The sequence below is a fragment of the Nerophis ophidion genome, linkage group LG21 (genome assembly GCF_033978795.1).
Source record: "Nerophis ophidion isolate RoL-2023_Sa linkage group LG21, RoL_Noph_v1.0, whole genome shotgun sequence".
Lineage (NCBI taxonomy): Eukaryota > Metazoa > Chordata > Actinopteri > Syngnathiformes > Syngnathidae > Nerophis > Nerophis ophidion.
In genome coordinates, this window is record NC_084631.1 from 7,190,747 (window position 1) to 7,218,696 (window position 27,950).

The 27,950-nt window shown below is 35.0% G+C and overlaps 2 protein-coding genes and 1 long non-coding RNA gene across 5 annotated transcripts in view; 2 read left to right on the top strand and 1 right to left on the bottom strand.

Annotated features, from left to right (window-relative positions):
* The first annotated feature begins 4,870 nt into the window (after positions 1-4,870).
* On the top strand, positions 4,871-17,261 carry ctsk (cathepsin K). Its single transcript, XM_061881710.1, has 8 exons — positions 4,871-5,030; positions 8,408-8,531; positions 10,685-10,807; positions 10,873-11,025; positions 13,345-13,563; positions 13,737-13,902; positions 16,808-16,916; positions 17,005-17,261. Exons 2-8 carry the CDS (start codon positions 8,409-8,411, stop codon positions 17,102-17,104), a joined length of 993 nt encoding a protein of 330 aa, XP_061737694.1. The 5' UTR covers positions 4,871-5,030; position 8,408; the 3' UTR covers positions 17,105-17,261.
* LOC133539648 (uncharacterized) lies at positions 5,962-27,812 on the bottom strand. The gene is made up of 4 exons (XR_009803459.1): positions 27,609-27,812; positions 8,427-8,568; positions 6,452-6,581; positions 5,962-6,296 (listed from the first exon to the last, which is right to left on the bottom strand). It is a non-coding gene; the product is annotated as an uncharacterized LOC133539648 (long non-coding RNA).
* LOC133539645 (cathepsin S-like) overlaps positions 19,378-27,950 on the top strand; it is a 30,490-nt gene continuing 21,917 nt past the window's right edge. The window contains exons 1-6 of one of the 3 annotated variants that reach the window (XM_061881708.1): positions 19,378-19,687; positions 23,996-24,126; positions 24,190-24,312; positions 24,374-24,520; positions 24,612-24,836; positions 27,635-27,803. In XM_061881708.1, coding sequence (XP_061737692.1) covers positions 19,675-19,687; positions 23,996-24,126; positions 24,190-24,312; positions 24,374-24,520; positions 24,612-24,836; positions 27,635-27,803 — 808 coding nt within the window. In that variant the 5' untranslated portion in view covers positions 19,378-19,674. Of the gene's footprint in view, positions 19,688-23,238; positions 23,261-23,995; positions 24,127-24,189; positions 24,313-24,373; positions 24,521-24,611; positions 24,837-27,634; positions 27,804-27,950 lie in introns of those variants that run through there. The other 2 variants (XM_061881706.1, XM_061881707.1) reach the window with 2 other exon arrangements.

The following is a 27,950-nucleotide window of genomic DNA, read 5'->3' on the forward strand; positions in this document are numbered from 1 at the left end:
GCTTATTCCCTTTCGGGGTCGCGGGGGGCGCTGGCGCCTATTGCTTGTTTAATATTCAATGCAATGTTCAATATTCTTTACCAGGTTTGTACACACAGTAGCTGGTGTTTTGGCCCATTCCTCCATGCAGATCTTCTCAAGAGCATCGATGTTTTGGGGCTGTCGCCGAGCAACACGGACTTTCAACTCCCTCCACAGATTTTCTATGGGGTTGAGGTCTGGAGACTGGCTAGGCCACTCCAGGACTTTCAAATGCTTCTTACAGAGCCACTCCTTTGTTGCCCGGGTGGTGTGTTTGGGATCATTGTCATGCTGGAAGACCTAACCACGTTTCATCTTCAAAGCTCTCACTGATGGAAGGAGGTTTTTGCTCAAAATCTCATAATACATGACCCCATTCATTCTTTCCTTACACGGATCAATCATCCTGTCCCCTTAGCAGAAAAACAGCCCCAAAGCATGATGTTTCCACCCCCATGCTTCACAGTAGGTATGGTGTTCTTGGGATGCAACTCAGTATTCTTCTTCCTCCAAACACGACGAGTTGAGTTTATACCAAAAAGTTCTATTTTGGTTTCATCTGACCACATGACATTCTCCCATGTGTTCTCTGGCAAACTTTAGACGGGCCTGGACATGCACTGGCTTAAGCAGGGGGACACGTCTGGCACTGCAGGATTTGATTACCTTTGTTACTTTGGTCCCAGCTCTCTGCAGGTCATTCACCAGGTTCCCCCGTGTGGTTCTGGGATTTTTGCTCACCGTTCTCATGATCATTTTGACCCCACGGGATGAGATCTTGCGTGGAACCCCCAATCGAGGGAGATTATCAGTGGTCTTGTATGTCTTCTATTTTCTGATAACTCCTCCCACAGTTGATTTTTTCACACCAAGCTGCTTGCCTATTGTAGATTCACTCTTCCCAGTCGGGTGCAGGTCTACAATTCTTTTCCTGGTGTCCTTCGACAGCTCTTTGGTCTTGGCCATAGTGAAGTTTGGAGTCTGACTGTTTGAGGCTGTAGACAGGTGTCTTTTATACAGATAACGAGTTCAAACAGGTTCCATTAATACAGGTAACGAGTGGAGGACTGAAGAGCTTCTTAAAGAAGAAGTTACAGGTCTGTGAGAGCCAGAGATCTTCCTTGTTTGAAGTGACCAAATACTTATTTTCCACCATAATTTGCAAATAAATTCTTTAAAATTCCTGGATTTTTTTCCCACATTCTGTCTCTCACAGTTGAAGTGTACCTATGATGAACATTACAGACCTCTGTCATCATTTTAAGTGGGAGAACTTGCACAATCGGTGGCTGACTAAATACTTTATTGCCCCACTGTATATATAACATATTAATAATGAACTGTTTGGAATGTATTTATCATATATCTTTATTTATTGTAAGGTATTAACTTTGTATAATGTATAAAATATATTTTAAATGTATTATAGTGTGTTAATTGTCATATATTGTACATAATTGTTCATTGTATTGTATTAATTAGAATATAGCAATTGTAATATATTAAATATAAAGTGTATATGAATTTCATATCATTAATAATTGTACAGAATGTTTAATTTGTAATTTAATTGCTGTTTATTGTATGAACTGTTATGCAATTATTATTATTGTTATGTAATTATTATTAATATTGCATATGTTTCAATTGTTACGTAATTATTGTTATGTAATTATTAATATTGCATATGTTTCAATTCTAAAGGACTTGTGAATTGTGTGTAATGCATAATTTGTTGGTAATGTATGAAATGTAATGTATTTATTAATTTTAGATATGTTAATTGTATATATATAATTAATAATTGTATATAATGTATCAAAGTAATGTCATGTATAAAACTGTAATGTAATTATGAATTATACATAATGCAATAATTGTATATGCTGTATAAATTCTAAATGAATTTAGAATAATGTTTGATTATTTATTGTGTATATTGTATTGTAAAATAATAATGAATTGTGTATAATTTATGAATTGTTGATAACGTATGTTTTATTGTGTATATTGTATTAACTGTACAAAATGTTTAAATTATAAAGTAATTATGAATTGTTGTGTAATTATTTGTGTTTATTGTATTAATCGTAGATATTGTTTAAATTGTAAAGTAATCATGAATTGTGTATAATTTACGTATTGTTGATAAAGAATGAATTGTGTAATTCGTGTAAATTGCATTAATCGCACATAATGTTCAAAACTGTAGAGTAATTATGAATTGTGGGTAATAATTTATGCATTGTATGTTTTTATTGTGTTTATTGTAATGATAGCGTATGTTTAAATTGTAAAGTAATTATGAATTGTCGATAAAATATCAATTGTTGTGTAATTATTTATTGTGTTAATTGTACATAATGTTTAAAAATGCTAAAGTAGTTATGAACTTTGTATAATTTATGAATTGTTGATAAAGTATGAATTGTAATGTAATTATTTATTGTGTATATTGTACTAATTGTATATAATGATTAACAATTGTAAAGTAATTATGAAATGTGTATAATTTATGAATTGTTGGTCAAGTATGAATTGTTGTGTAATTTTTTATTGTGTATATTATATTAATTGTACGTCATGTTTAAAAACGGTAAAGCAATTATGAATTGTGTGTACTAATAATTTATGAATTGTTGATAAAATATGAATTGTAGTGTAATTATTTATTGTGTGTATTGTACTAATTGTATATCATGTTTAAATTGTGCATAATACTTTATGGATTGTTGTGTGAATATTTGGTGTGTTTATTGTATTAATTGTACATGATTAAATTGTAAAGTAGTTATGAAACGTGCATAATATATTAATTTTAATGCAATTATTTATTGTGTATATTGTACTAATTGTGTATAATGTTTAAATTGTAAAGTAATTATGAATTGTGTGTAATATTTTATGAATTGTTGATCATGTAGGAATTGTGCAATCATTTATTGTATTAATTGTACATATTTAAATTGTAAAGTAATTATGAATTGTGTATAACAATGAATGAATTTTTGTGTAATTATTTGTGTATATTGTATTAATCGTTCATAATGTTTAAATTATAAAGTAGTTATGAATTGTGTGTAATTATGTATTTTTGATAAAGTAAGTATGAATTGTGTGTGTTGGTATATAATGTTTAAAAATGATATTTTTGAATTGTGTATATTTTAAGGATTGTTGATAAAGTATGAATTGTGTAATTTTTGAATGTGTATATTTTATTATTTGTACATAATGTTTAAAAATTGTGAAGTAATTATGAATTGTTGATGGTGTATTAATTGTTGTGTAATTATTTCTTGTGTTTATTGTATTAATTGTACATATTGTTTACATTGTAAAGTAGTTATGAATTGTGTATAACAATGTAGGAATTATGTAATTATTTATTGTGTATATTGTATTATTGTACATAATGTTTCAATTATAAAGTAATTATGAATTGTGTATAATTATGTATTTTTGATAAAGTAGGTATGAATTGTGTAATTTGTACTAATGGTATATAATGTTTAAAAATGGTATAGTAATTTTGAATTGTGTATATTTTATGAATTGTTGATACAGTATGAATTGTGTAATTTTTGAATGTGAACGTTTTATTTATTGTACATAATGTTTAAAAATGGTGAAGTAATTATGAATTGTGTAAATATTTATTGTATTAATTGTACTTAATGTTTAAATTATAAAGTAGTTATAAATTTTGTGTAATTATGTATTTTTGATAAAGTAAGTATGAATTGTTGTGTAATGGTATATAATGTTTAAAAATTATAATTTTGAATTGTGTATATTTTATGGATTGTTGATAAAGTATGAATTGTGTAATTTTTGAATGTGTATATTTTATTATTTGTACATAATGTTTAAAAATGGTAAAGTAATTACGAATTGTTGATGGTGTATTAATTGTTGTGTAATTATTTCTTGTGTTTATTGTATTAATTGCACATATTGTTTACATCGTAAAGTAGTTATGAATTGTGTATAATTTATGAATTGTTGACGTATGAACTGTGTTTTTTTATTGTGTTTATTGTATTAATTGTGGATAATGTTTGAATTGTAAAGTAATTATGAATTGTGTATAACAATGTAGGAATTATGTAATTATTTATTGTGTATATTGTATTATTGTACATAATGTTTGAATTATGAATTGTGTACAATTATGTATTTTTGATAAAGTAGGTATGAATTGTGTAATTTGTACTAATGGTATTTAATGTTTAAAAATGGTATAGTAATTTTGAATTGTGTATATTTTATGAATTGTTGATACAGTATGAATTGTGTAATTTTTGAATGTGAACATTTTATTAATTGTACATGTTTAAAAATGGTGAAGTAATTATGAATTGTGTAAATATTTATTGTATTAATTGTACTTAATGTTTACATTGTAAAGTAGTTATGAATTTTGTATACATTATGAATTGTTGATAATCTATGAATTGTGTTTTTATTGTGTTTATTGTATTAATTGTGTATAATGTTAAAATTGTAAAGTAATTATGAATTGTGTATAACAATGTAGCAATTGTTATGTAATTATTTATTGTGTATATTGTGTTATTGTACATACTGTTTAAATTGTAAAGTGATAATGAATTGTGCGTAATAATTCATGAGTTGTTGATAAAACATGCATTGTTGTGTAATTCTTAATTGTGTAATAAAAAGTGTGTTCCCAGATGCCTTCTTGCACTTGGAGACGATGCACAATTCCTCAGACCTCAGCCAAGAAAAACAACGTTTTCCATCAGGAAGAAGAAGAAAACATCTTTTGTTTTCCTTCTTTTCTGCTATTTTCCAGCTGAGTCAGCGGTCCCACTTCCTGGCTGACGTCACGGCGGCCTCAGACTGGAACCAGATGGGATTCTTCCCCTCCTCTGCACTTCCCTAAAAAGACGAGGCATAAAAAGCCGCACGCCGACCTTCCTGTTTATTGAAGAAGGACCTGGGAGGACGTGAAGAAACTTGGACACATCGCTGCCGGACTTAAGGTGACCTCGCTCTTATTCCCGCCTTCTCTTTCTCTCCGATCGCCTTTTTACGTTCCTGGAAAAAGACGACGGCTTGTCTTTGTCCTCATTAGCGGCGTTAGCATTAGCATCCGATTCCCTTGTTTACATCACCTGGTAGCACTTTGCATGAGTCTCCTATCAGTGTGTGTGTAGGAGGGGGAGGAGGTCAGAGGTCAGCTGAGCACGCCCAGAAAAAAACAAATCGATATAAACTTTCCTTTCCTCTGGTGCACTCGCTTTGTCCAGCCACTTCCTTGTCGCCATGGTTACGCTGAAAAAAGGTGCCACGATAAAAGCTAATCCGCGTTAGCATGTCATCTCAACAACACCCGGGCTCGTGCACGTTCTGAAAGGGGTGCACAAAAATCATCGATTCAAATGTATTCATCCTGATTTCTAATAGATTCGTCATTTTGAAAAATTGTTTAAAATAAAAAAATATATATACATAAAAAAAAAAATTTTTTAAATAAGATTACATTTTTTAAATTTTAGGAAACAGGTGTCAAACTCAAGGCCGGTGGGCCAAATCAGGCCCGCCACATTATTTTCCCGGGACCTGGAAATAATGTGTTAATAAAATGCTTAACATTATCTTACTAAATATATTTTCCCTTTCGACATTAAAAATCATGAACAGCATGCAATTGCATATCTTTTAAAACTCAATATTATTATATTATCATGTATTCCGAAAATTATTTTGTGTTAAAATAAACATAAATACTGTATGATTTCAAAATAAAAATATCAATCAAATTGTAGACTGTAAAACTGACAATAGATTTTATCGTTAAATTGAACGGACTAAATATTTTTTTTTTTTACCGTAAAATCAACTTTAGCACTGTTTTTTTTTTTTTATCCAAATACAGTAAGACACTAAAACATAAAAAAACCCCCATTAAAACAGGATTTTACGGTTTATTTGGGTAAGCACGCCATTTATGTCAAAATAGCTTGGCTCCAATTTCCATATTTATAGTGTCAAAATCGCTTTCACTCCCCGATTCCGTCTAATCCAACTTCTCGCTCTTCCTTTGTGCTCGCTTCTATAAGCAAAAGTTCATCCTCCGTATATTCAGCTTCAAAAAGACAAGGTTGTGAATCCTCTTTTGCCCAGAAATAGTCATATGTTACCAAGTCTGCCATGATTAGCACACACTCGTGTTTGTTTCCAGAAGGAGGAACACACATGTTTCTAGAAGTCAGAAATGCGCCGCCATGGAAACAGAAGTCAATGGGCTGAAAAAAATCAGTCCTGGAAATGATTTAAAATGACCAAAATACTGTATAATAATGTAATATTGGACATATTACATATTGTTATGATTGTGTCTGTTACTACATTATATATATATATATATACAATAATATTCTGCAAATGTTTATTTACATACCTAAATTGTTTCCTTTAACACAGCAGCAAAACGGCTGATCCAACAAAACAGAAGTCATCGTCATGGACCCACTAGCTGCGGAAGCTAGCTCTCCAATCACCTAAACATATGTTTTGGTGAATCTGTGAAACTAAAACCATACAAAAAGAATAACATTGTAAGTTAATAATACTAACACAGACCCTCGTAAACGTGTTAGCATATTAGCTCATGCTAATGACACTAGCTTCGTTACTTTACGAAAGCACGCACAAATAAATATGCATGAAAACAGCCCTACAGACGTCACACATGGGACGGTTTAGTAAGTCAGAATAGTTTTAGTTATATTGTAAAACTTACAAACGTTGCTCGGAGTGATAAATGAAGAATCCATAGCGTAGCAACGCTGTGGATGACTAAAAGACAGAACGGCACTTGTACTTCCGGTTCAAAGCGTTTTAAACACTGACGGCATTCACCCAGCAGCACCTGCAGCGAGCAAACTCGTCCATAAGATGGCGCCACCGCACAAACAAGAACACACCTTTTCAGTGTCTTTGCTGGTGTTTTTTTTTTTTTTAACATTTGCATGGAAGTCACAAGAGCCAGGCGTGCTGATTTGACAGAGTTTTATTTTTCCATCCAGATTTCCAACACAATCTTTTCATTTAGCTTTTTCTCCAATCTCTCCACGCTTTCCTCCGCTGGCCGCTCATTGTTAAAGACAGCAGATGATTAGATTAACACGTACCACCTGTGAAATCTAATCACCTGCCGGCTGTGTCTTGCACATGCCCCCGCCCCTAGCTGTGGGTGCTCCGCCCTCCACGGCATTGACAGAGGCGGTGACCTTTGCTCCTGCAGGTGCGCTAATGCACTTCCCTCCACAATTTCGCTTTATGGCCATCAGTGAAAAAAATAAAATAAAATAAGCCGCGGGGTTCAAAGCGTAGGAAAGAAGTTTGTAATGTACGGTATAATATTTATAATGAAACATTTTTCAAAACCGGTCCCAGGTTAGAAAAGTTGTTTTTATGGTTGCCTGAAGATGGCGAAAACTTTTTCATTTATTTTTTTTAAGTTGATTCTTATTTTTAAAAAAATACATTAATAGATAAATTATTATAATTTTATTTAATTTTCTTTTTTTAATTCTGATTGGATATAGAGTCGGCTGCGATTCGGAAGCAAATTTTGACTTTTTATTTCATGATCTTGACTTTTTATGTGACTTTGATCTTATAATTCTGCTTTTTTTGTTTAATAATCTGGATTTTTAACATCTCAATTTTGACTTTTTTTTTATTTACTTTTTTACATAATTTAGAATTTTTTTTCCACATAATTTCGATTTTTTGTATCATGACATTTTAATTTAGAATTTTGACTTTTTATCTTACAAATTTTTACATTTTTTTTCTCATAATTCTGACTTTTTATCTCACAATTTCCACGTTCTTAAAATCATAACTCCGTTTCTTAAAATCTCATAATAATGATTTATTAATCTCATTATTTCCTCCCAGCATTTCATAAATATGACTATCTTTTATTTCATAATTTTGACTTTTTACCTTATTTTAAAAATGTTTTCTCATAGTTGTGACTTTTTACTCTCAACGCCCCCTGGTGGCTGATATGCCAATAAACAGTCACGCAAATATATGTTTTAAATATATTAAATGTTGTAATTTCCTATAAATCATGTAAAAACATGCTTTAAATCAGACTCTAAAAAAAAAGACTTCATTGTGGTGCAGTTAATTTTATTTGATTATTTTAATACAGTGTTTTATTTTCCTATATTCAAACACAGTGTTACCGTTCAAACTGTGTGTAATGTTAAAATATTAAACATACCTGTTAAAAAACACCCTAGGCCTTGTTTTTGATGAATACTTGGGCGTACTACGCCGCTGTATTTTGAATGGCGGTCAATACGGTGGTACTGATAAAGTGCTGTTTCCTTTCCAGGATGTGGTGCTGCGTTTACCTGTCGCTGCTGGCCGCGTCGGCGCTGGCCCACCTGGACCAGGTGACCCTGGACGGCCACTGGGAGGAGTGGAAGATGACCCACGGACGAGAGTACAACGGCCTGGTCAGTCCTACTGCACATGTGCACGCCAGTCATGTGACTAAAAACCAAAAAAAGGGGGGGTTAGAGTTTCCGCCCTGAGATCGGTAGGTTGTGAGTTCAAACCCCGGCCGAGTCATACCAAAGACTATAAAATTGGGAGCCATTATCTCCCTGCTTGGCACTCAGCATTAAGGGTTGGAATTGGGGGTTAAATCACCAAAAATGATTCCCGGGCGCTGCTGCTCACTGCTCCCCTCACCTCCCAGGGGGTGATCAAGGGTGATGGGTCAAATGCAGTGTGTGACAATCATGGGTACTTAAAAAAATAAAAACAATAACTCACCTCATGATATCATCATACAAATGCCTATGCATTTAATGATAAATAAAAATTAAAACAACTTAATTTTACCGTAAAATTTACGGTGGTTTTCAAAGCCACATTACTGTAAATGGATAAACCGTACCAATTTTTATTTTTCCTACGGTAAAATTCTCAGCTGCCAGTTTTTTGTTTTTTTTTTCATTTTTGCAACGTACAATTTGATGTAAAATCACCAGTCAAGCAGATGTTTATTATCATTATTTTTATTTCCCACTAAAAAAAGGGTGATAGTACAATATTTGTTGCATTATTAGATAATATTAAAGTTGAAAAGATATGCAATTTTTTTTATGTCAAAATGGAAAGAATATGTTTAGTAAGAAAATATCAATTATTGAATATTATGATTTTTTTTTTTAAAGGCTTTTACAGGCCACGGTAAATGAAGTGGTGACTATAATTAGTAAGGCTGTGAATCTTTGCGCCCCACACGATTTGATTCGATTCCTCATGGGGAACTATTCCATTCTGAATTGATTCTCGATTCAAAACAACTTTTTCATAACATAACATTCCTCCATAAAATAGACAAACAGCTGTGATACATTTCTATATAATTTTTAAAAAATGGTTTGTTTAAATTTGATAAAGTGACTGATCAGGACAGATTTTGTAAAAAAAAAAAAAAAAAAAAAAAAAAAAAAATGTGTATATATATATATATATATATATATATATATATATATCCAGAGAATAGTGCTCGATACCGTGGTAGAGTGTAATATATGTGATTTTTAAAAAATCTCCTGATGATTGAGGGAACGCCTCATGAAACAGTTCTGTAGAGATGAAGTAGTCTTGTGATTTTTCACACACACACATACCTGAAAATATGTATCACGATTAATTTGAAAATTTATTTTTTTTCATGCCCCTAAAATGTTTTATTTTTTTTACAGGTCTTATATAACTTTGTATCCTTATTAATATTAAAGAAAATATTTGATAAAGACTACTTTAGTGATTTTTAAAAAAAAAAATTCTTAATTCAACCAAACAAGGTTGCAAATCCACGTTTTTGTTGTTGGTTCCGACTAAACTTCAATCTTGGGGCGGGGCCTCCTCTGAACAACATGTTAGGAGCCTTTTTATTGGTCAGTTTCAGATTATGACGTCACTGCTCATTTACTCCCTCCCTCAACACATTTGTAGGGAAAAAAAACAAAAAACTAACCTAATAATAAACAAAATGAAACGATTTTACAACCAAAATATAATTTTTAAAAACATTTGTAGCAACATATTTTCTTTTTTTTGAAAAAATACATGTTTTTCATTATTTTAATGTATTTTTTGTTGCAAATCCATTTTTGTTTGGTGGCATAAAAGACTTCATAATGCTTAGGCCAATTTTCCCTGCTTGATGCCTGTCAGGTGCTACTTAAAAATAAAGAAGACTTTGTTTATGTACATACGTATGTCTGACTATATATACTGTATATATATATATATATATATATATATGTGTGTGTATATAATATATATATATGTATATATATATATACATACATACATATATGTATGTATATATGTACATTTATACACATTATATATACATGTATATATATATGCATACATACATACATATATATATATGTATATATTATGCAGTATATATATTATACTGTATTTGTTTATATACTGTATAATATATGAAAGTGTCTTTTAAAAATAATATTAGATGTACCTAATGTATTGTCCAGAGAGTGACATCATTCCAACATGGCGTCTACAGCCATCTTTATGCAAATGTGTTGAGAATTGACACAATGACAAAGTTGTTCCTTAGGACGAGGAGGGCATCCGTCGGGCCATCTGGGAGAAGAACATGCTGATGATCCAGGCCCACAACCAGGAGGCGGCGCTGGGCCTGCACACGTACGAGCTGGGCATGAACCACCTGGGCGACATGGTGAGGAACCATCGCCCGTGGACGCCGTCAGTGCCGCCCTCCACTCCTCTTTTGTCTCCTTGCAGACCTCGGAGGAAGTGGTGGACAGGATGACGGGCCTGCAGGTTCCTGTCAGCCGTGAGCGGGGCTTCACCATGGAGCTGGACCAGCAGGACTACCACCTGCCCAAGTCTGTGGACTACCGCAAGAGGGGCATGGTGACGCCCGTCAAAGACCAGGTCAGAGGTTCTGTATTTCCTCACCAGAAATCTCGGTTCCCAGCGTGGTGCCTCTCATTTCATATTCTTGACTTTTTATTTCATAAACTTGACTTTTTATGTGACTTTGATCTTATAATTCAGATTTTTTTTTATTTAATAATCTCAATTTTGACTTTTTTTTTTTTTTTTTTTTTTTTTTTTTACATAATTTTGACTTTTTTCCACATAATTTCGACTTTTTATCTCATATTGACATTTTAATTAATAATTTTGACTTTTTATCTTATAAGTTTTTACATTTTTTTCTCTCATAATTATGACTTTTTATCTCATAATTTCCACATTCTTAAAATCATAACTCTGTTTTTTAAAATCTCATAATAATGATTTATTGATTTCATTATTTCCTCCCAGCATTTCATAAATATGACTTTATCTTTTATTTCATAATGTAGATTTTTTTAAATCTCATATTATGACTTTTTATTTTATAATTTTGACCTATTATCTTATCATTTTTTAGAATGTTTTCTCATAATTTTGACTTTTTATTTCATAATATGACTTTATTCATATTTTAGACTTTTTATCTCATAATTTTGACTTTATTTTATAATATGACTTTATTCATATTTTAGACATTTTATCTCATAATTTTGACTTTTTATTTCATAATATGACTTTATTCATATTTTAGACTTTTTATCTCATAATTTTGACTTTATTTTATAATATGACTTTATTCATATTTTAGACATTTTATCTCATAATTTTGACTTTTCATGTGACTTCTATCTCAGAATTCTGACTTTTTGTTCAATAATTTTGAGTTTTTTTCTCAATTTGGACTTTGTTTTTTTCATAATTTTGACTTTTTTCCTCACAATTTTGACTTTTTATCTCATAATTTCGACTTTTCATCTCATGACATTTTAATTAATAATTTTGACTTTTTATCTTATAATAAAAAAAAAATTCCTCACAATTGTGACTTTTTATCTGATAATTTCGACTTTTCATCTTATCATATGACATTTTAATTCATAATTCTGACTTTTTGTCTCATAATATCCACGTTGTTAAAATCATAAGTCAGTTTTTTAAAATCTCAATGACTTACTTATCTCATAATTTCGTCACAGCATTTCATAAATACGACTTTTTATCTTTTATTTCATCATTGGGCTTTTTAAAAAAAATCATATTATGACTTTTTATTTAAAATTTTTGACATTTTAACTTGTAATTTTTAACATTTTTTCCTCATAATTCTGACTTTTTATCTCATAATTTTGACTTTTTATCTTATAATTGTGTTTATTTTCTCATAATTGTGACTTTTTATCTCATCATTTCCACTTTCTTACAATCATAATACGTTTTTTAAAAATGTCATAATAATGATTTACTTATCTCATTATTTCGTCTCGGCATTTCATAAATATAACTTATCTCATCATTTCGATTTACTTATTTTATAATTTTGACGTTTTATCTTGTAAATATTACTTTTTATCCCATCATTTTGATGTTTGATCTCACAATTTACACTTTTTACCTCATGACTTTTTTTATCCATAATTTTGACTTATTATTTAATAATTCTGATTTATCTCATGAGTTTTCATCTTATAATTTCTACTTTTTATCTCATAATTATGACTTTTTATTCAACAATCTTGACTTTTTATCTCATAATTATGACTTTTTATTCAACAATCTTGACTTTTTAGCTCATTTTGACTTTTTATTTCCTAATTTTGACTTTTTATCTCATAATTTTGACTTCTCATTTCATAATTTTGACTTCATTTCATATTATTACTTTTTATTTCGTAATTTAGATTTTTTAATCTCAAAATTTAATTTTTTTTTCCTTATAATTCTAACTTCTTATTTAAAAACTACAAAACATGGGTGTCCAAACATTTCCCAGCCAGGGCTGCATATGGAGGAATATAATGTAAATAAATATATATTTCAATACATTTTGTTCATTAGATATTAAAAAACTGCAAAGTTCATCAGTAATAGCTAAGCTATTTAAAAAAACAAAGTAGTAAAGTAACTGCGGGTGAAAATTGTCCCCACTTTGAACAGGTGTGCTTCATCCAGTGGTCCATGATGACCACCATTAAATTACAGTAGTGTAGTTGGCCTAAGTACTCATTAAAAACAAGGCAGAGGTTTTATTTGCCACATGCATTTCATATTTGGACCGCTGTAGCGTGATACACATTTGGAACAGTAACACCGTGTTTGAATACTTAATTGAGCCATTCTTTGGCGTAGCACTAGATGGCGCCCGCCTACCACGACTGCTTGTGTCCTCCACAGGGCTCGTGCGGCTCCTGCTGGGCCTTCAGCTCCGCCGGCGCCCTGGAGGGCCAGATGGCCAAGACCACGGGTCAGCTGAGGGACCTGAGTCCTCAGAACCTGGTGGACTGCGTGACGGAGAACAGCGGCTGCGGCGGAGGATACATGACCACCGCCTTCAAGTACGTGAGGGACAACGGCGGCATAGACTCGGAGGAGTCCTACCCCTACGTGGGCCAGGTGAGAACCGGAACCGCGGGGGTTTCCTCTTCCTGTCCGCCTGTTTACCCAACTTCCTGCGCGGGACCGCGAGCTCCGCATCCTCTTCTCTGTGGCGTTCCCCTCGTCACGTGACTGTCACCATGGCAACGCCCTCTGAAGCCGGTGTGTCTCCTGCCCCCCCCCCCCTGCAGCAGCAGATGTGCCGTTACAACTCCTCGGGCACGGCGGCGGAATGTCGGAGCTTCAAGGAGGTCCCTGAAGGCAACGAGCACGCCCTCGCCGTGGCGCTCTACAAAGTCGGACCCGTTTCCGTCGGCATCGACGCCGCACAGGGAACCTTCCAGTTCTACCAGAGAGGTCAGTGAACGCAGCAGACTTTTATTTCATAATATGACTTTCTTATTCAGATTTTAGACTTTTTATCTCCTAATTTTGACTTTTTATGTGACTTCTATCTCAGAATTCTAACGTTTTGTTCAGTAATCTTGACTTTTTATCTCAATTTTGACTTTTTTGTTTTTTTTCATAATTTGGAATTTTTTTTGTCACAACTTTGACTTTTTATCTCATAATTTGGACTTTTCATCCCATCATATGACATTTAAATTCATAATTTTGACTTTTCTTATAATTAAAATTATTTTCTCATAATTTAGACTTTTTGTCTCATAATTTCCACATTTTTAAAATCATAACTCCGTTTTTTAAAATCTCAATAATGATTTACTTAGCTCATAATTTCGTCACAAATATGACTTTTTTATCTTTTATTTCATCATCTGGATTTAAAAAAAAATCTCATATTATGACTTTTTATTTCGTAATTTTGACTCGTTATCTAATCATTTCTCATAATTGTGACTTTTTATTTCATAATATGACTTTCTTATTCATATTTTAGACTTTTTATCTCCTAATTTTGACTTTTTATGTGACTTCTATCTCAGAATTCTGACTTTTGGTTCAATAATCTTGACTTTTTGTTTTTTTTCATAATTGTGACTTTTTTTTGTCACAACTTTGATTTTATCTCATAATTTCGACTTTTCATCTCATCATATGACATTTTAATTCATAATTTTGACTTTTTATCTCATTATAAAAACATTTCTTTTCTCATAATTATGACTTTTTGTCTCATAATTTCCACATTCTTAAAATCATAACTCCGTTTTATAAAATCTCATAATAATGATTTACTTATCTCATAATTTCGCTACGGCATTTCATAAATATGACTTTTTATCTTTTATTTCATCATTTGGATTTTTTTAATCTCATATGACTTTTTATTTCATAATGTTGACTCTTTATCTTATCATTTCTCATAATTTTGACTTTCTATTTCATAATATGACTTTCTTATTCATATTTTAGACTTTTTAACCTCATAATTTTGACTTTTTATGTGACTTCTATCTCAGAATTCTGACTTTTTGTTCAATAATCTTGACTTTTTATCTCAATTTTGACTTTTTAGTTTTTTTCATAATTTTGACTTTTTTGTCACAACTTTGACTTTTTATCTCATAATTTCGACTTTTCATCTCATCATATGACATTTTAATTCATAATTTTGACTTTTTATCTCATTATAAAAACATTTCTTTTGTCATAATTGACTTTTTGTCTCATAATTTCCACATTCTTAAAATCCTAGCTCTGTTTTTTAAAATCTCCTAATAATGATTTACTTATCTCATAATTTCGCTACGGCATTTCATAAATATGACTTTTTATCTTTTATTTCATCATTTGGATTTTTTTAATCTCATATGACTTTTTATTTCATAATGTTGACTCTTTATCTTATCATTTCTCATAATTTTGACTTTCTATTTCATAATATGACTTTCTTATTCATATTTTAGACTTTTTAACCTCATAATTTTGACTTTTTATGTGACTTCTATCTCAGAATTCTGACTTTTTGTTCAATAATCTTGACTTTTTATCTCAATTTTGACTTTTTAGTTTTTTTCATAATTTTGACTTTTTTGTCACAACTTTGACTTTTTATCTCATAATTTCGACTTTTCATCTCATTATATGACATTTTAATTCATAATTTTGGCTTTTTATCTTATAATTAAAACATTTATTTTCTCATAATTATGACTTTTTGTCTCATAATTTCCACATTCTTAAAATCATAACTCTGTTTTTTAAAATCTCATAATAATGATTTACTTATCTCATAATTTCGCTACGGCATTTCATAAATATGACTTTTTATCTTTTATTTCATCATTTGGATTTTTTTTTATCTCATATGACTTTTTTGTTTAATAATTTTGTCTCTTTATCTTATCATTTTTCATAATTTTGACTTTTTATTTCATAATATGACTTTCTCATTCATATTTTAGACTTTTTATCTCCTAATTTTGACTTTTTGTGTGACTTTTATCTCAGAATTCTGACTTTTTGTTCAATAATCTTGACTTTTTATCTCAATTTTGACTTTTAGTTTTTTTTCATAATTTTGACTTTTTTTTGTCACAACTTTGACTTTTTATCTCATAATTTCGACTTTTCCTCTCATCATATGACATTTTAATTCATAATTTTGGCTTTTTATCTTATAATTAAAACATTTATTTTCTCATAATTATGACTTTTTATCTCACAATTTCCACATTCTTAAAATCATAACTCCCTTTTTTAAAATCTCATAATAATGATTTACTTATCTCATAATTTCGCTACGGCATTTCATAAATATGACTTTGTATCTTTTATTTCATCATTTGGATTTTTTTTTATCTCATATGACTTTTTTGTTTAATAATTTTGTCTCTTTATCTTATCATTTTTCATAATTTTGACTTTTTATTTCATAATATGACTTTTTCATTCATATTTTAGACTTTTTATTTCCTAATTTTGACTTTGGATGTGACTTCTATCTCAAAATTCTGACTTTTTGTTCAATAATCTTGACTTTTTATCTCAATTTTGACTTTTTAGTTTTTTTCATAATTTTGACTTTTTTTGGTCACAACTTTGACTTTTTATCTCATAATTTCGACTTTTCATCTCATCATATAACATTTTAATTCATAATTTTGACTCTTTATCTTATCATTTCCCATAATTCTGACTTTTTATTTCATAATTTGACTTTCTCATTCATATTTTAGACATTTTTTTCTCCTAATTTCGACTTTTTATGTGACTTCTATCTCAGAATTCTGACTTTTCCCCCTTCCCTTCCTGTCATGTGACCGGTACGACCACGCCCCCCCCGTCACATGACCAGGTGTTTACTACGACCCCAACTGCAACAAGGACGACATCAACCACGCCGTGCTGGCGGTGGGCTTCGGCGTGACGCCCAAGGGGAAGAAGTACTGGATCGTCAAGAACAGGTGCGGCGTCACATGACGGCGTCACATGACAGCGTCACATGACGGCGTCACATGACCGCGCCCAACGTGTTGTTGTTTGTGTCCACAGCTGGAGCGAGCGCTGGGGCAAGAAAGGCTACGTCCTGATGGCGCGGAACCGCGGGAACCTGTGCGGCATCGCCAACCTGGCCAGCTACCCCACGGTGTGACGTCGCCGTGGCGACGCGCCTCCCCCTTTTAAGCCGAGTCAGCGGTAAAGCGCGCACATAAAAAAAAAGTGTCGCTGGGCGACGCGATTAAGCACTTTATGATTATTACTAAAGTGTCAAATATTTTGTACGAAATGAAATAAACTCGTTGAAGGCACTTTTTGACTCTCAATCAATGTTTGTTTATATAGCGCTAAATCACGAGTGTCTCAAAGGGCTGCACAAGCCACGACGACATCCGCGGTACAGAGCCCGCATAAGGGCAAGGAAAAACTCACACCGGTGGGACGTCGACGACTCTGAGCTTGTTTTGGACTCCCATATATATTAATAATATGCATATATTAATGAAGATACAAATACGAACGTGGTCTATATAAATCAATTTGAAAATATACACAAATAAAATGTTTATACAGTGGGGCAAAAAAGTATTTAGTCAGCCATCGATTGTGCAAGTCCTCCCACTTAAAATGATGACAGAGGTCTGTAATTTTCATCATAGGTACACTTCAACTGTGAGAGACAGAATGTGGGGGAAAAAAATCTAGGAATTTTCAAGAATTTATATGTAAATTATGGTGGAAAATAAGTATTTGGTCAACCATTCAAGACTCTCACTGCTGAAAATCTCACGATACATGGCCCCATTCATTCTTTCCTTAACACGGATCAATCGTCCTGTCCCCTTAGCATAAAAAACGCCCCAAAGCATGATGTTTCCACCCCCATGCTTCGCAGTAGGTATGGTGTTCTTGGGATGCAACTCAGTATTCTTCTTCCTCCAAACACCACGAGTTGAGTTTATACCAAAAAGTTCTATTTTGGTTTCATCTGACCACATGACATTCTCCCAATCCTCTGCTGTATCATCCATGTATCCATTTTGGTAGGAATGGTGTTCCTTGGATTTAACATACTGCTTGGTATAACAGCTCAATTTTTATTTCATCTTGTCTTTGTCCATGTGATGTCAGGATATGTAAACTTTTAACCACGACAGTATTTATATGCCTCTCAATTGTGTTCTTTGAAAATAATGTTCCATAAAAAAGTTACATTTATATCTGCTCTAATTACACAAATTAAACATTTACGAGCGGGCGGTGTCATTTCAAACTATTCGTTTTCGATTAAAAATAAAAGCAAAACTTGTTTTGAACGATCTTTGTCATTTGCATTTATTGCTTTCTTGAAAAAGTAGAGAAAATATGGCCCAAATAATCACCTAATTAAAAATTCAAACACAGTGTTTGGTACAAAATGCGGCTGCTAGACTTTTGACAAGAACAAGAAAGTTTGATCACATTACGCCTGTACTGGCTCACCTGCACTGGCTTCCTGTGCACTTAAGATGTGACTTTAAGGTTTTACTACTTACGTATAAAATACTACACGGTCTAGCTCCAGCCTATCTTGCCGATTGTATTGTACCATATGTCCCGGCAAGAAATCTGCGTTCAAAAGACTCCGGCTTATTAGTGATTCCCAAAGCCCAAAAAAAGTCTGCGGGCTATAGAGCGTTTTCCGTTCGGGCTCCAGTACTCTGGAATGCCCTCCCGGTAACAGTTCGAGATGCCACCTCAGTGGAAGCATTTAAGTCTCACCTTAAAACTCATCTGTATACTCTAGCCTTTAAATAGACCTCCTTTTTAGACCAGTTGATCTGCCGCTTCTTTTCTTTCTCCTATGTCCCCCCCTCCCTTGTGGAGGGGGTCCGGTCCGATGACCATGGATGAAGTACTGGCTGTCCAGAGTCGAGACCCAGGATGGACCGCTCGTCGGGACCCAGGATGGACCGCTCGCCTGTATCGGTTGGGGACATCTCTATGCTGCTGATCCGCTTGAGATGGTTTCCTGTGGACGGGACTCTCGCTGCTGTCTTGGATCCGCTTGAACTGAACTCTCGCGGCTGTGTTGGAGCCACTATGGATTGAACTTTCACAGTATCATGTTAGACCCGCTCGACATCCATTGCTTTCGGTCCCCTAGAGGGGAGGGGGGGGGGGGGGTTGCCCACATCTGAGGTCCTCTCCAAGGTTCTCATAGTCAGCATTGTCACTGGCGTCCCACTGGATGTGAATTCTCCCTGCCCACTGGGTGTGAGTTTTCCTTGCCCTTTTGTGGGTTCTTCCGAGGATGTTGTAGTCGTAATGATTTGTGCAGTCCTTTGAGACATTTGTGATTTGGGGCTATATAAATAAACATTGATTGATTGAGTGTTACTGTTCAAACTGTGTGTGAATATTACATCCTTGTTTTTAATGAATACGTAGCCCTACTACGCTACTGTATTTCAATGTTGGTCATCGGGAGTGTTTTCTGAAGCGGTGCTTGGCGGAAAAAGTCTGAGAACCGCTGGACGGGGGTTCGATTCCCAAGCAGGGTGATGTCATATGTGAGAAAACAGACCCACAAACATCTCCTGTCTTGTGTCATCAAGCACAAAAATGTACAACAATACTTTCATGATTAACGACTTGTGGAATTGAAGCTCCGCCCCTTCTTTCAGTTCACTGAAAAAGGAAGTTGAGCGTCGTTTTCTTCCTTATTCTCATCAACCAGGAAGGATGTTTGACAAAGGTAACACGTTTTTATCTCTTTCAGCACCATCGTAAATAACTTTTGACTACGCCGTAACACGACTTTTGATTATTTTCACAACTTGTGGTTGGAATCTTTCACTTTCGTTTTATGTTAGTTTCCTTCTGGCTGCCAGAGAAGTTGATTGCAGAAGTAAATCCGTTATGAGGCAACTAAAAATAACCTCCACAGTGTTTTAGTTTTTGCAATTCTTTGGATTCATTTCATTTTTTTAAATATTTTTTTTAAAATGACCATAATATTAGGTACATTTTAATGAGGTGCAATAGTAATTATTGTTCAGACTTATATGAAAATGTTAATTGGTTCCGGGCTTGACCGTGGTACATGGCTTTAATGAAGTAAGTTAGAAATGTCATATTTTAGAGCGTATTAAAACAGTTTATGACCTTCTAAATGTGGTTATGAGAGCCCTGGAGATTTGATCTAACACCACATAGTCACTTTAACACTCCTTCAAGGCAACATAGTCGACATAAAACTGTCTACATACACGGTCTAGTGGCTAATAGTACTGTAATATTTAGGTTTTTACTTCATATTGTCATTTTTATGCTTGAAGTTGCTTATCAACCCTTGTGTAATGTTCAGATCCTTGTTACTAAGCCAGCGTTTCTGGGTCTGATGGACCCGTTGCATTTTGTGGCTCACAATCAAACATTTTTATGTTAAAATACTGAACAGATGATTACCTTATCAAAATAAACATCTGTTCAGTATTTAAACATAAAAGGTGCAGTTACCACACGAGGTTGCAACATTGTCAACACTGTCTGCTCTCATTTTCTCGCACAATTGACCCTATGATGTTTTGTGCACCTACACTCTGTCCTCCTCCTCCTCCTGCTGTGTGTGTGTGTGTGTGTGTGTGTGTGTGTGTGTGTGTGTGTGTGTGTGTGTGTGTGTGTGTGTGTGTGTGTGTGTGTGTGTGTGTGTGTGTGTGTGTGTGTGTGTGTGTGTGTGTGTGTGTGTGTGTGCGTGTGTGCGTGTGTGCGTGTGTGCGTGTGTGTGTGTGTGTGGTACACAGAAAATCAATTTCCACATGTCCAGTGGACCCGGACATCTTATATGTCAGGGGTCGGGAACCTTTTTGGCCATGGTGATGGACTGAACGGGAAATAAACGGATCAAACGGAGAATGAGAACAAAGATGGAAAAATAAACAACGATATGTGAAGATCCGAGTCACGGATCGCAACAGAGAGAGAGCCAAAAAGCCAAATATTTTCTCATGTGTTTCCGTAAGAGCCATATAATTTTTTTTTTACACTGAACAAAACTAAACACGTGCATTTTTAAGTAAGACCAACATTTCTAGAGTATAATAGGTCTGTTATTCTTTGTAATAACATTGTTATTCTCGAGCTAACCGTGGAGGGGGCGTGGCCTGCCGGCCTGCAGCGAACTGGGGTGTGCCAGGGCCGGCCTCGAAATCAGCGACAGGTGCGTAAATGGCCCACCTGGGCCTTGTTATCTAATCACCTGTCGCTCTGTTATAAGCAGCAGCCAGGAGGAGAGACGGGGTCGGGGCTGGAGCCAGAAAGCGAGCGAAAATGAAAGAGAAAAATACAGTTGCTGGAAAGCAACTGAGAGACTTATTGAAAAATAAAACAATATTGTAACCCTGAAACAGGCGGTCATGTTGGTCCTTGGTGGTCTGACAAGCCCCACACTAACCAAGAATAAATAAATAAATTCTAACCATTAACGCAAATTCTTGAACAGTTGCGGTAGATAAAACGGATGGATGGATTAAAAATGCCTGAGAATGTTTTATATTTTGAACATTATTTGTAACACTGTGATTACAAGTGGAATTATTTATTACTTATCATATTAAGCAATGTCAGCTAAGATTTATCCGAGAGCCAGATGCAGTCATCAAAAGAGACACATCTGGCTCTAGAGCCATAGGTTCTCTACCCCTTCATTATATGTAATAAAAATGTCTAAGGGGGGTGTATGGTGTGTGGTCATTAAGTATGTATTCTGATATATGCGCTTCACAGAAAATGAGCTAAAGTCAGTGAATAATTAATTAGTTGTATTTTCTTTTAATAAAAAAATTAAAACGGGTCCCACAGACCCAAACACCACACAGGGGTTAAATGCGTAAAATATAATAAACTAGAACATTTCTGCGGAAATCTTGATGGGCCTGCTATCTGTGCCCTGGACCTCTGGCCGGGGGGGTCGCCGGAATCCGCCGTACTTCGAAGATGGTGCCGAGTGTCCGAATCCGAGAGTTTTAGATGTAACTATGCAAAATGAGTTACAAAGCTATACTAAAACGTTAAGCGTGTGCGCGAACGTTAGCATGTTTCATATTTTAAGTCAGTGATTTTCAACCACTGTGCCACGGCACACTAGTGTCCCGTGAGATATTGTCTGGTGTGCCGTGGGAAATTATGCTACTTCACCTAATTGGTCCAAAATGTATGTTTTGCAAACCAATAATCATAATAATGTGCCGTTGTCTAGTGCCTGGGCTGTGTAGAACTATGCAGGGTAACCGTGTAATACTCCATATCAGTAGGGGGCAGCAGGTGGTTCATTGCTTTGTAGAAGTCAGAATGCGTCCAGGATGGTTTGTGGTGATCCCGATATGCAGAGCACAGCGGGAGACAGTGTGCAGGTAAAAAAGTATGTAACGCTTAAACCATACTTGCCAACCCTCCTGGATTTCCCGGGAGACTCCCGAAATTCCGCGCCTCTCCCGAAAACCTCCCGGAAGAAGTTTTCTCCCGAAAATCTCCCGAAATTCAGTAGAGCTGGAGGCTACGCCCCCTCCAGCTCCATGCGGACCTGAGTGGGTCTGCTTCTTTTCCCGTCCGCTTTACCACTATATAAACAGCTTGATGAGTCCCACTTCTCTGTGAGCGCTTTGAGTGTCTAGAAAAGCGCGATATAAATCTAAGTTATTTGCCTGCCCAATCACGTTACAACATCTACGTATTTTAATAAAAAAACTGCACACACAAAGAGATGAAGCAGAAGAAGGAGGAAGTTACAGCCATGGCGATGCCGTCTGTAATGGAGTGATTCTATATTGTCTGTCGCCATCTCCTGGTGAGTGTTGGCTATGGCGTTATGGGGTTGCTTTTTTATTGGCCAACGATTTACGTGGTGTTGTGCACCTGACGGCAAGTGACTCTCGCCGGTACGCAAATGGCAGAACAAAGGTTACTCAAATAGTGAAAGGTGAGTGTTGTTTTTTTTTAGTAACCAGCAAGCACAGTACAGTTCGTATAACAACCGTGTTTTTATTACTGTGTATTTAATAGGTGCCGAAATTCAACTATTTTATTTATATATATAATAAAATGAATATATATAGCTATAATTCACTGAAAGTCAAATATTTCATACATATATATATATATATTAATATATATATATAAATATGAAATATATATGAAATACTCGAGTTGGTGAATTGTAGATGTAAATACACTCCTCCCCTCTTAACCACAGCCCCGCCCCCAACCACGCCCCCGACCACGCATCCGCTCCACCCCCGACCACGACGCAAGCTCTTCGCTCATAACTATGGTAACACAATTCCACCATTTTCTCACCGAAACCTGCCGGTTCACATGTGGTAGGGAACCATGGTCGCTTGACCGCTCTGTTCCATAGTAAAGCTTCCCCATCAGCTTTCGGGAATGTAAAGAAGGAAACAAGGAAACACCGGCTGTGTTTGTGTGGCTAAAGGCGGCTGCAATACACCGCTTCCCACCTACATCTTTCTTCTTTGACGTCTCTATTATTAATTGAACAATTTGCAAAAGATTCACCGACACAAATGTCCAGAATACTGTGTAATAATGCGATTAAAGCAGACGACTTAACTTATAGCTGGGATCGGTGCTGGATCAAAATGTCCGTTACGATCCGTGACATCACGCATCCTCATACCGCGACGTTTTCAACAGGATACTTTGCGCGAAATATAAAATTGTAATTTAGTAAACTAAAAAGGCCGTATTGGCATGTGTTGCAATGTTAATATTTCATCATTGATATATAAACTATCAGACTGCGTGGTCGCTAGTAGTGGGTTTCACTAGGGCTTTAAGGTGTGAAAATGGCTGAAAAAAAGTTAGCGATGCTAACAGTTAGCATCTATCACGGACCAAGTCATATGACTGTGTGATACACAGGGACACATTTGGCTATAAATGTTAACAAGTTAACAATATTCCTAAATACTTTTAAAAAATGTAGTTAGCGTCGTGTGTGACGCAACAAAAGAGACGTTGCTAACGTGCTAATGTTGTTGTTCAGGTGCGATGCTAACGAGCTTGCTGCTCCTGTCGCTACACGCCACGGCGGCGGCGCCGGCCGTGTTGGACGGCAGACTGGACGAGCACTGGGCACTGTGGAAGAAGACGCACGGGAAGTGGTACCACGGCGAGGTTCGTGTCGACCTTTATCGAAAAACCCCGCGCGCACGTGTGTCACACGCCGTCTTTGTCTAGCCGGAGGAGCGCCACCGCCGAGGATTGTGGGAAAAGAACCTGATGATGATCATGCTGCACAACCTGGAGGCGTCCATGGGCGCCCACAGCTTCCAGCTGGGCATGAACTTCCTGGGCGACATGGTCAGACCGCCTCACTGCGCTCGGACATCTAATCGGTACTAACGAGCACAATCTCCTTTAGACGCCGGACGAGATCCGTCAGTCGTTGGCCAACTTGACTCCTCCCCCTGAACCTCAGAGGCAGTCCGAGTCCATGTGGTCCAGCGCGAACGTTCCAGCCTCTGTGGACTGGAGGGACAAAGGCTGGGTGACGCGGGTCAAAAATCAGGTGAGGACACCTCCAGACCTTCTTGTCCTCGCCACAAAAAAAAAAAAAGTGTTGGTTCTTGTTCATCCTCCATGTTGTTTTGGGGGTCCAGGGCTCCTGCGGTTCCTGCTGGGCCTTCAGTGCTGTGGGGGCCCTGGAGGGCCAGTTGGCCAGAACCACAGGGAGGCTGGTGGACCTCAGCCCCCAGAACCTTCTGGATTGCTCGGGCAAGTATGGAAACCGCGGTTGCAACGGCGGCTTCACGAATCGCGCCTTCCAGTACGTCATCGACAACCAGGGCATTGACTCCGACGCGTCATACCCGTACACGGGCCGGGTGAGTGACCCACATCTTGGCCTCAGGGGACATCTTGTTGCTGGTTCCAGGGCAAAAGTCCAATGTTGACATTTTTGTTTTTAGATTTGATGGTTAAAAAAAACCCTGAAGCTCAGTCAGCAGAATTTTGCCTTAAAATGCAGTTTTTCCATATACAGTAATGTAAATGTAGATAATAATATATTAAATATGAATAATAATATATATTTATAATAAAACATGTTAAATAGAAGTATATAAACATGAATTATATATATACATACATATATATATATATATATATATCCATCCATCCATCCATTTTCTACCGCTTATTCCCTTTCGGGGTCGCGGGGGTCGCTGACGCCTATCTCAGCTACAATCGGGCGGAAGGCAGGGTACACCCTGGACAAGTCGCCACCTCCTCGCAGGGCCAACACACTTAGACACACTAGGGCCAATTTAGTGTTGCCAATCAACCTATCCCCAGGTGCATGTCTTTGGAGGTGGGAGGAAGCCGGAGTACCCGGAGGGAACCCACGCATTCACGGGGAGAACATGCAAACTCCACACAGAAAGATCCCGAGCCTGGATTTGAACCCAGGACTGCAGGAACTTCGTATTGTGAGGCAGACGCACTAACCCCTCTTCCACCGTGAAGCCCATATATATATATATATATATATATATATATATATATATATATATATATATATATAAACACACTAACATAGTAAATACAATTAAAAAAAAAATATATATATATATTTAGAAAAAATATATAAAAATATTATATATTATTAATATATCAAATAATAATAATACTTTTTTTGTACAATATTAATGTATTAAATAATAATTTCAAAAAGTAAAAACAGCTTTACATTTTATGGTTAAACATGTTCGGATCTTCACAGATTGTTGTTTTGTTTCCATTTTTGTATCACTCTCCATCTGACTCCTTTTTCCTGTTTGCTTTGTCACTATGGTAGCTTATCAGTTCACCTGCTCCTTGCTTTCGATGCACACCTGCTTCTATTTTGATTTCCTCCTTATTTAAGCTCGCCCCTTTTCGTTGTTCTGTCTGGGATCCTAATTTGCCTTCGTGCAACAGTGACAACTGCTTTATATGTACATTCTCGCTAGCTTACATGCTACGCTGTTTTTTTAATTCTAGCTCTCATGCTAATGGTTTGTTTTCACTTTGTTGTGCCCTTGTGCCAAGTTTACTTTATCTGTTCATATTCCTAGCTTCCATGCTAGCGACATTTGTTTGCCTTTGCTGCTTAGGGCCAGTGTTTTTGTTGTAGCCTGTTTTGAGTTATTAAATCTTTATTTCTTACTTCAAGCTGTGTTTTTGCTCGACTGATCCCTGGAAGAACATATTATGCCACACAGTCTCCACGAAACGTTGCCTACATTCGACCATGAAAGACAGTTTTTCAATTTACAGTTAAGTATAAACAAATAATAAATAAATCATAAATAAATATAAATAAATAAATAAATATAAATAAATAAATGTAAATAAATAAATAATAAATAAATTAATAAACAAAATTAACAAATATATATATAGCGGTATAGCTCGGTTGGTAGAGTGGCCGTGCCAGCAACTTGAGGGTTGCAGGTTCGATTCCCGCTTCAGCCATCCTAGTCACTGCCGTTGTGTCCTTGGGCAAGACACTTTACCCACCTGCTCCCAGTGCCACCCACACTGGTTTAAATGTAACTTAGATATTGGGTTTCACTATGTAAAGCGCTTTGAGTCACTTGAGAAAAGCGCTATATAAATATAATTCACTTCACTTCAAATATACTTTTTTCAAAATACATAACATAAATAATAGTTATATTAAATATAAATATTTACATACATATACATGGATATATATATATATATGTATATATGTACATATATATTTTACAGTAATGTATATTATAAATAATACAAAAAACAAATCAAGAAATATATTTTCATACTTTTTCAAAATAAATACAACAAATCATAATTATATTAAATTGAACTATAAATATATATATGTTGACATATACACACATATAGACAGTAAATAAAATATAACTATATATATAAACATATATAGAGAATATAATGTAATGTTAATATGAATTTATTAAACACTAAAAATTTTGAAATATTGAAATCAACTCTAGATTTTATGGTTAAAAGTTGCCTAAATTTTACCATGACCCACCGTTTTACAATGTACAGTAATGTATATTATAAATAACATTAAAAGTAAGACATTTATTTTCATACTTTTTCTAAATAAATAAAATAAATAATTATATTAAATATAAGTATATACATGTACACATATACAGAGTAAATAAAATATAAATAGATATAGAAAATATAATATAATATTAATTTATTAAATACTAATAATTCAAAAATATTTTAATCAACTTTAGATTTTATGGTAACCTGGCAGCTTACTTGCCAGAGTGTAACTGTAATAATAACAGTGGTACCATTTTTTTCTCCCAATTGCAGTAATGCACTTTAAAAACGATTTAATTGATTTTACGCCAGATTTGTAACGTAAAAATAACATTTATACTCCTTTTTTCCTCCTCCCAATGTTAGTAATGCAATGAAACGATAACCGCCAAACACTTATCGGTAGCAACACAGTTGCCGGGATTTTTAAATAACTTTTTTAACATTTAATTAATAAAGTTAAGTTTTCCCAGCTACACTAATCAGAGGTAAAAACACTTTTGTTGAGTGGCCAAATGTTTATCGTAACATTTCGATTTTCCACCGACCTTTATGCTGAGTCATTGTCCAACAGCTGGGCAAGGAGTGCCTCTATAGCCCCGCCCACCGCGCCGCCAACTGCTCCGCACGTCACTTCCTGCCAAAAGGGGACGAGGACGCTCTCCAACACGCCGTGGCTTCCCTCGGACCAATTTCTGTGGCTATCGACGCCTCCAGGCCCAAGTTTGCCTTCTACAAGAGCGGTGCGTTCACTCTCATTGCCAGCAAAACACACTTAATGGTCACGAAACGTTACAACAAACTACTCTCTGTGTTAGCTCCAATAGTTTATACTATACTGCCCTCTAGTGTCTCAAAACTGCAACTGCTTTCAAGTCTGCTTGACAACC

Coding starts and splice junctions, on each gene's coding strand:
- ctsk (XM_061881710.1), top strand. CDS start 8,409: ATGTGGTGCTGCGTTTACCTGTCGCTGCTGGCCGCGTCGGCGCTGGCC. Junction 10,808..10,872: donor TGAACCACCTGGGCGACATG/GTGAGGAACCAT, acceptor GTCTCCTTGCAG/ACCTCGGAGGAAGTGGTGGA. Junction 13,564..13,736: donor CCTACCCCTACGTGGGCCAG/GTGAGAACCGGA, acceptor CCCCCCCTGCAG/CAGCAGATGTGCCGTTACAA.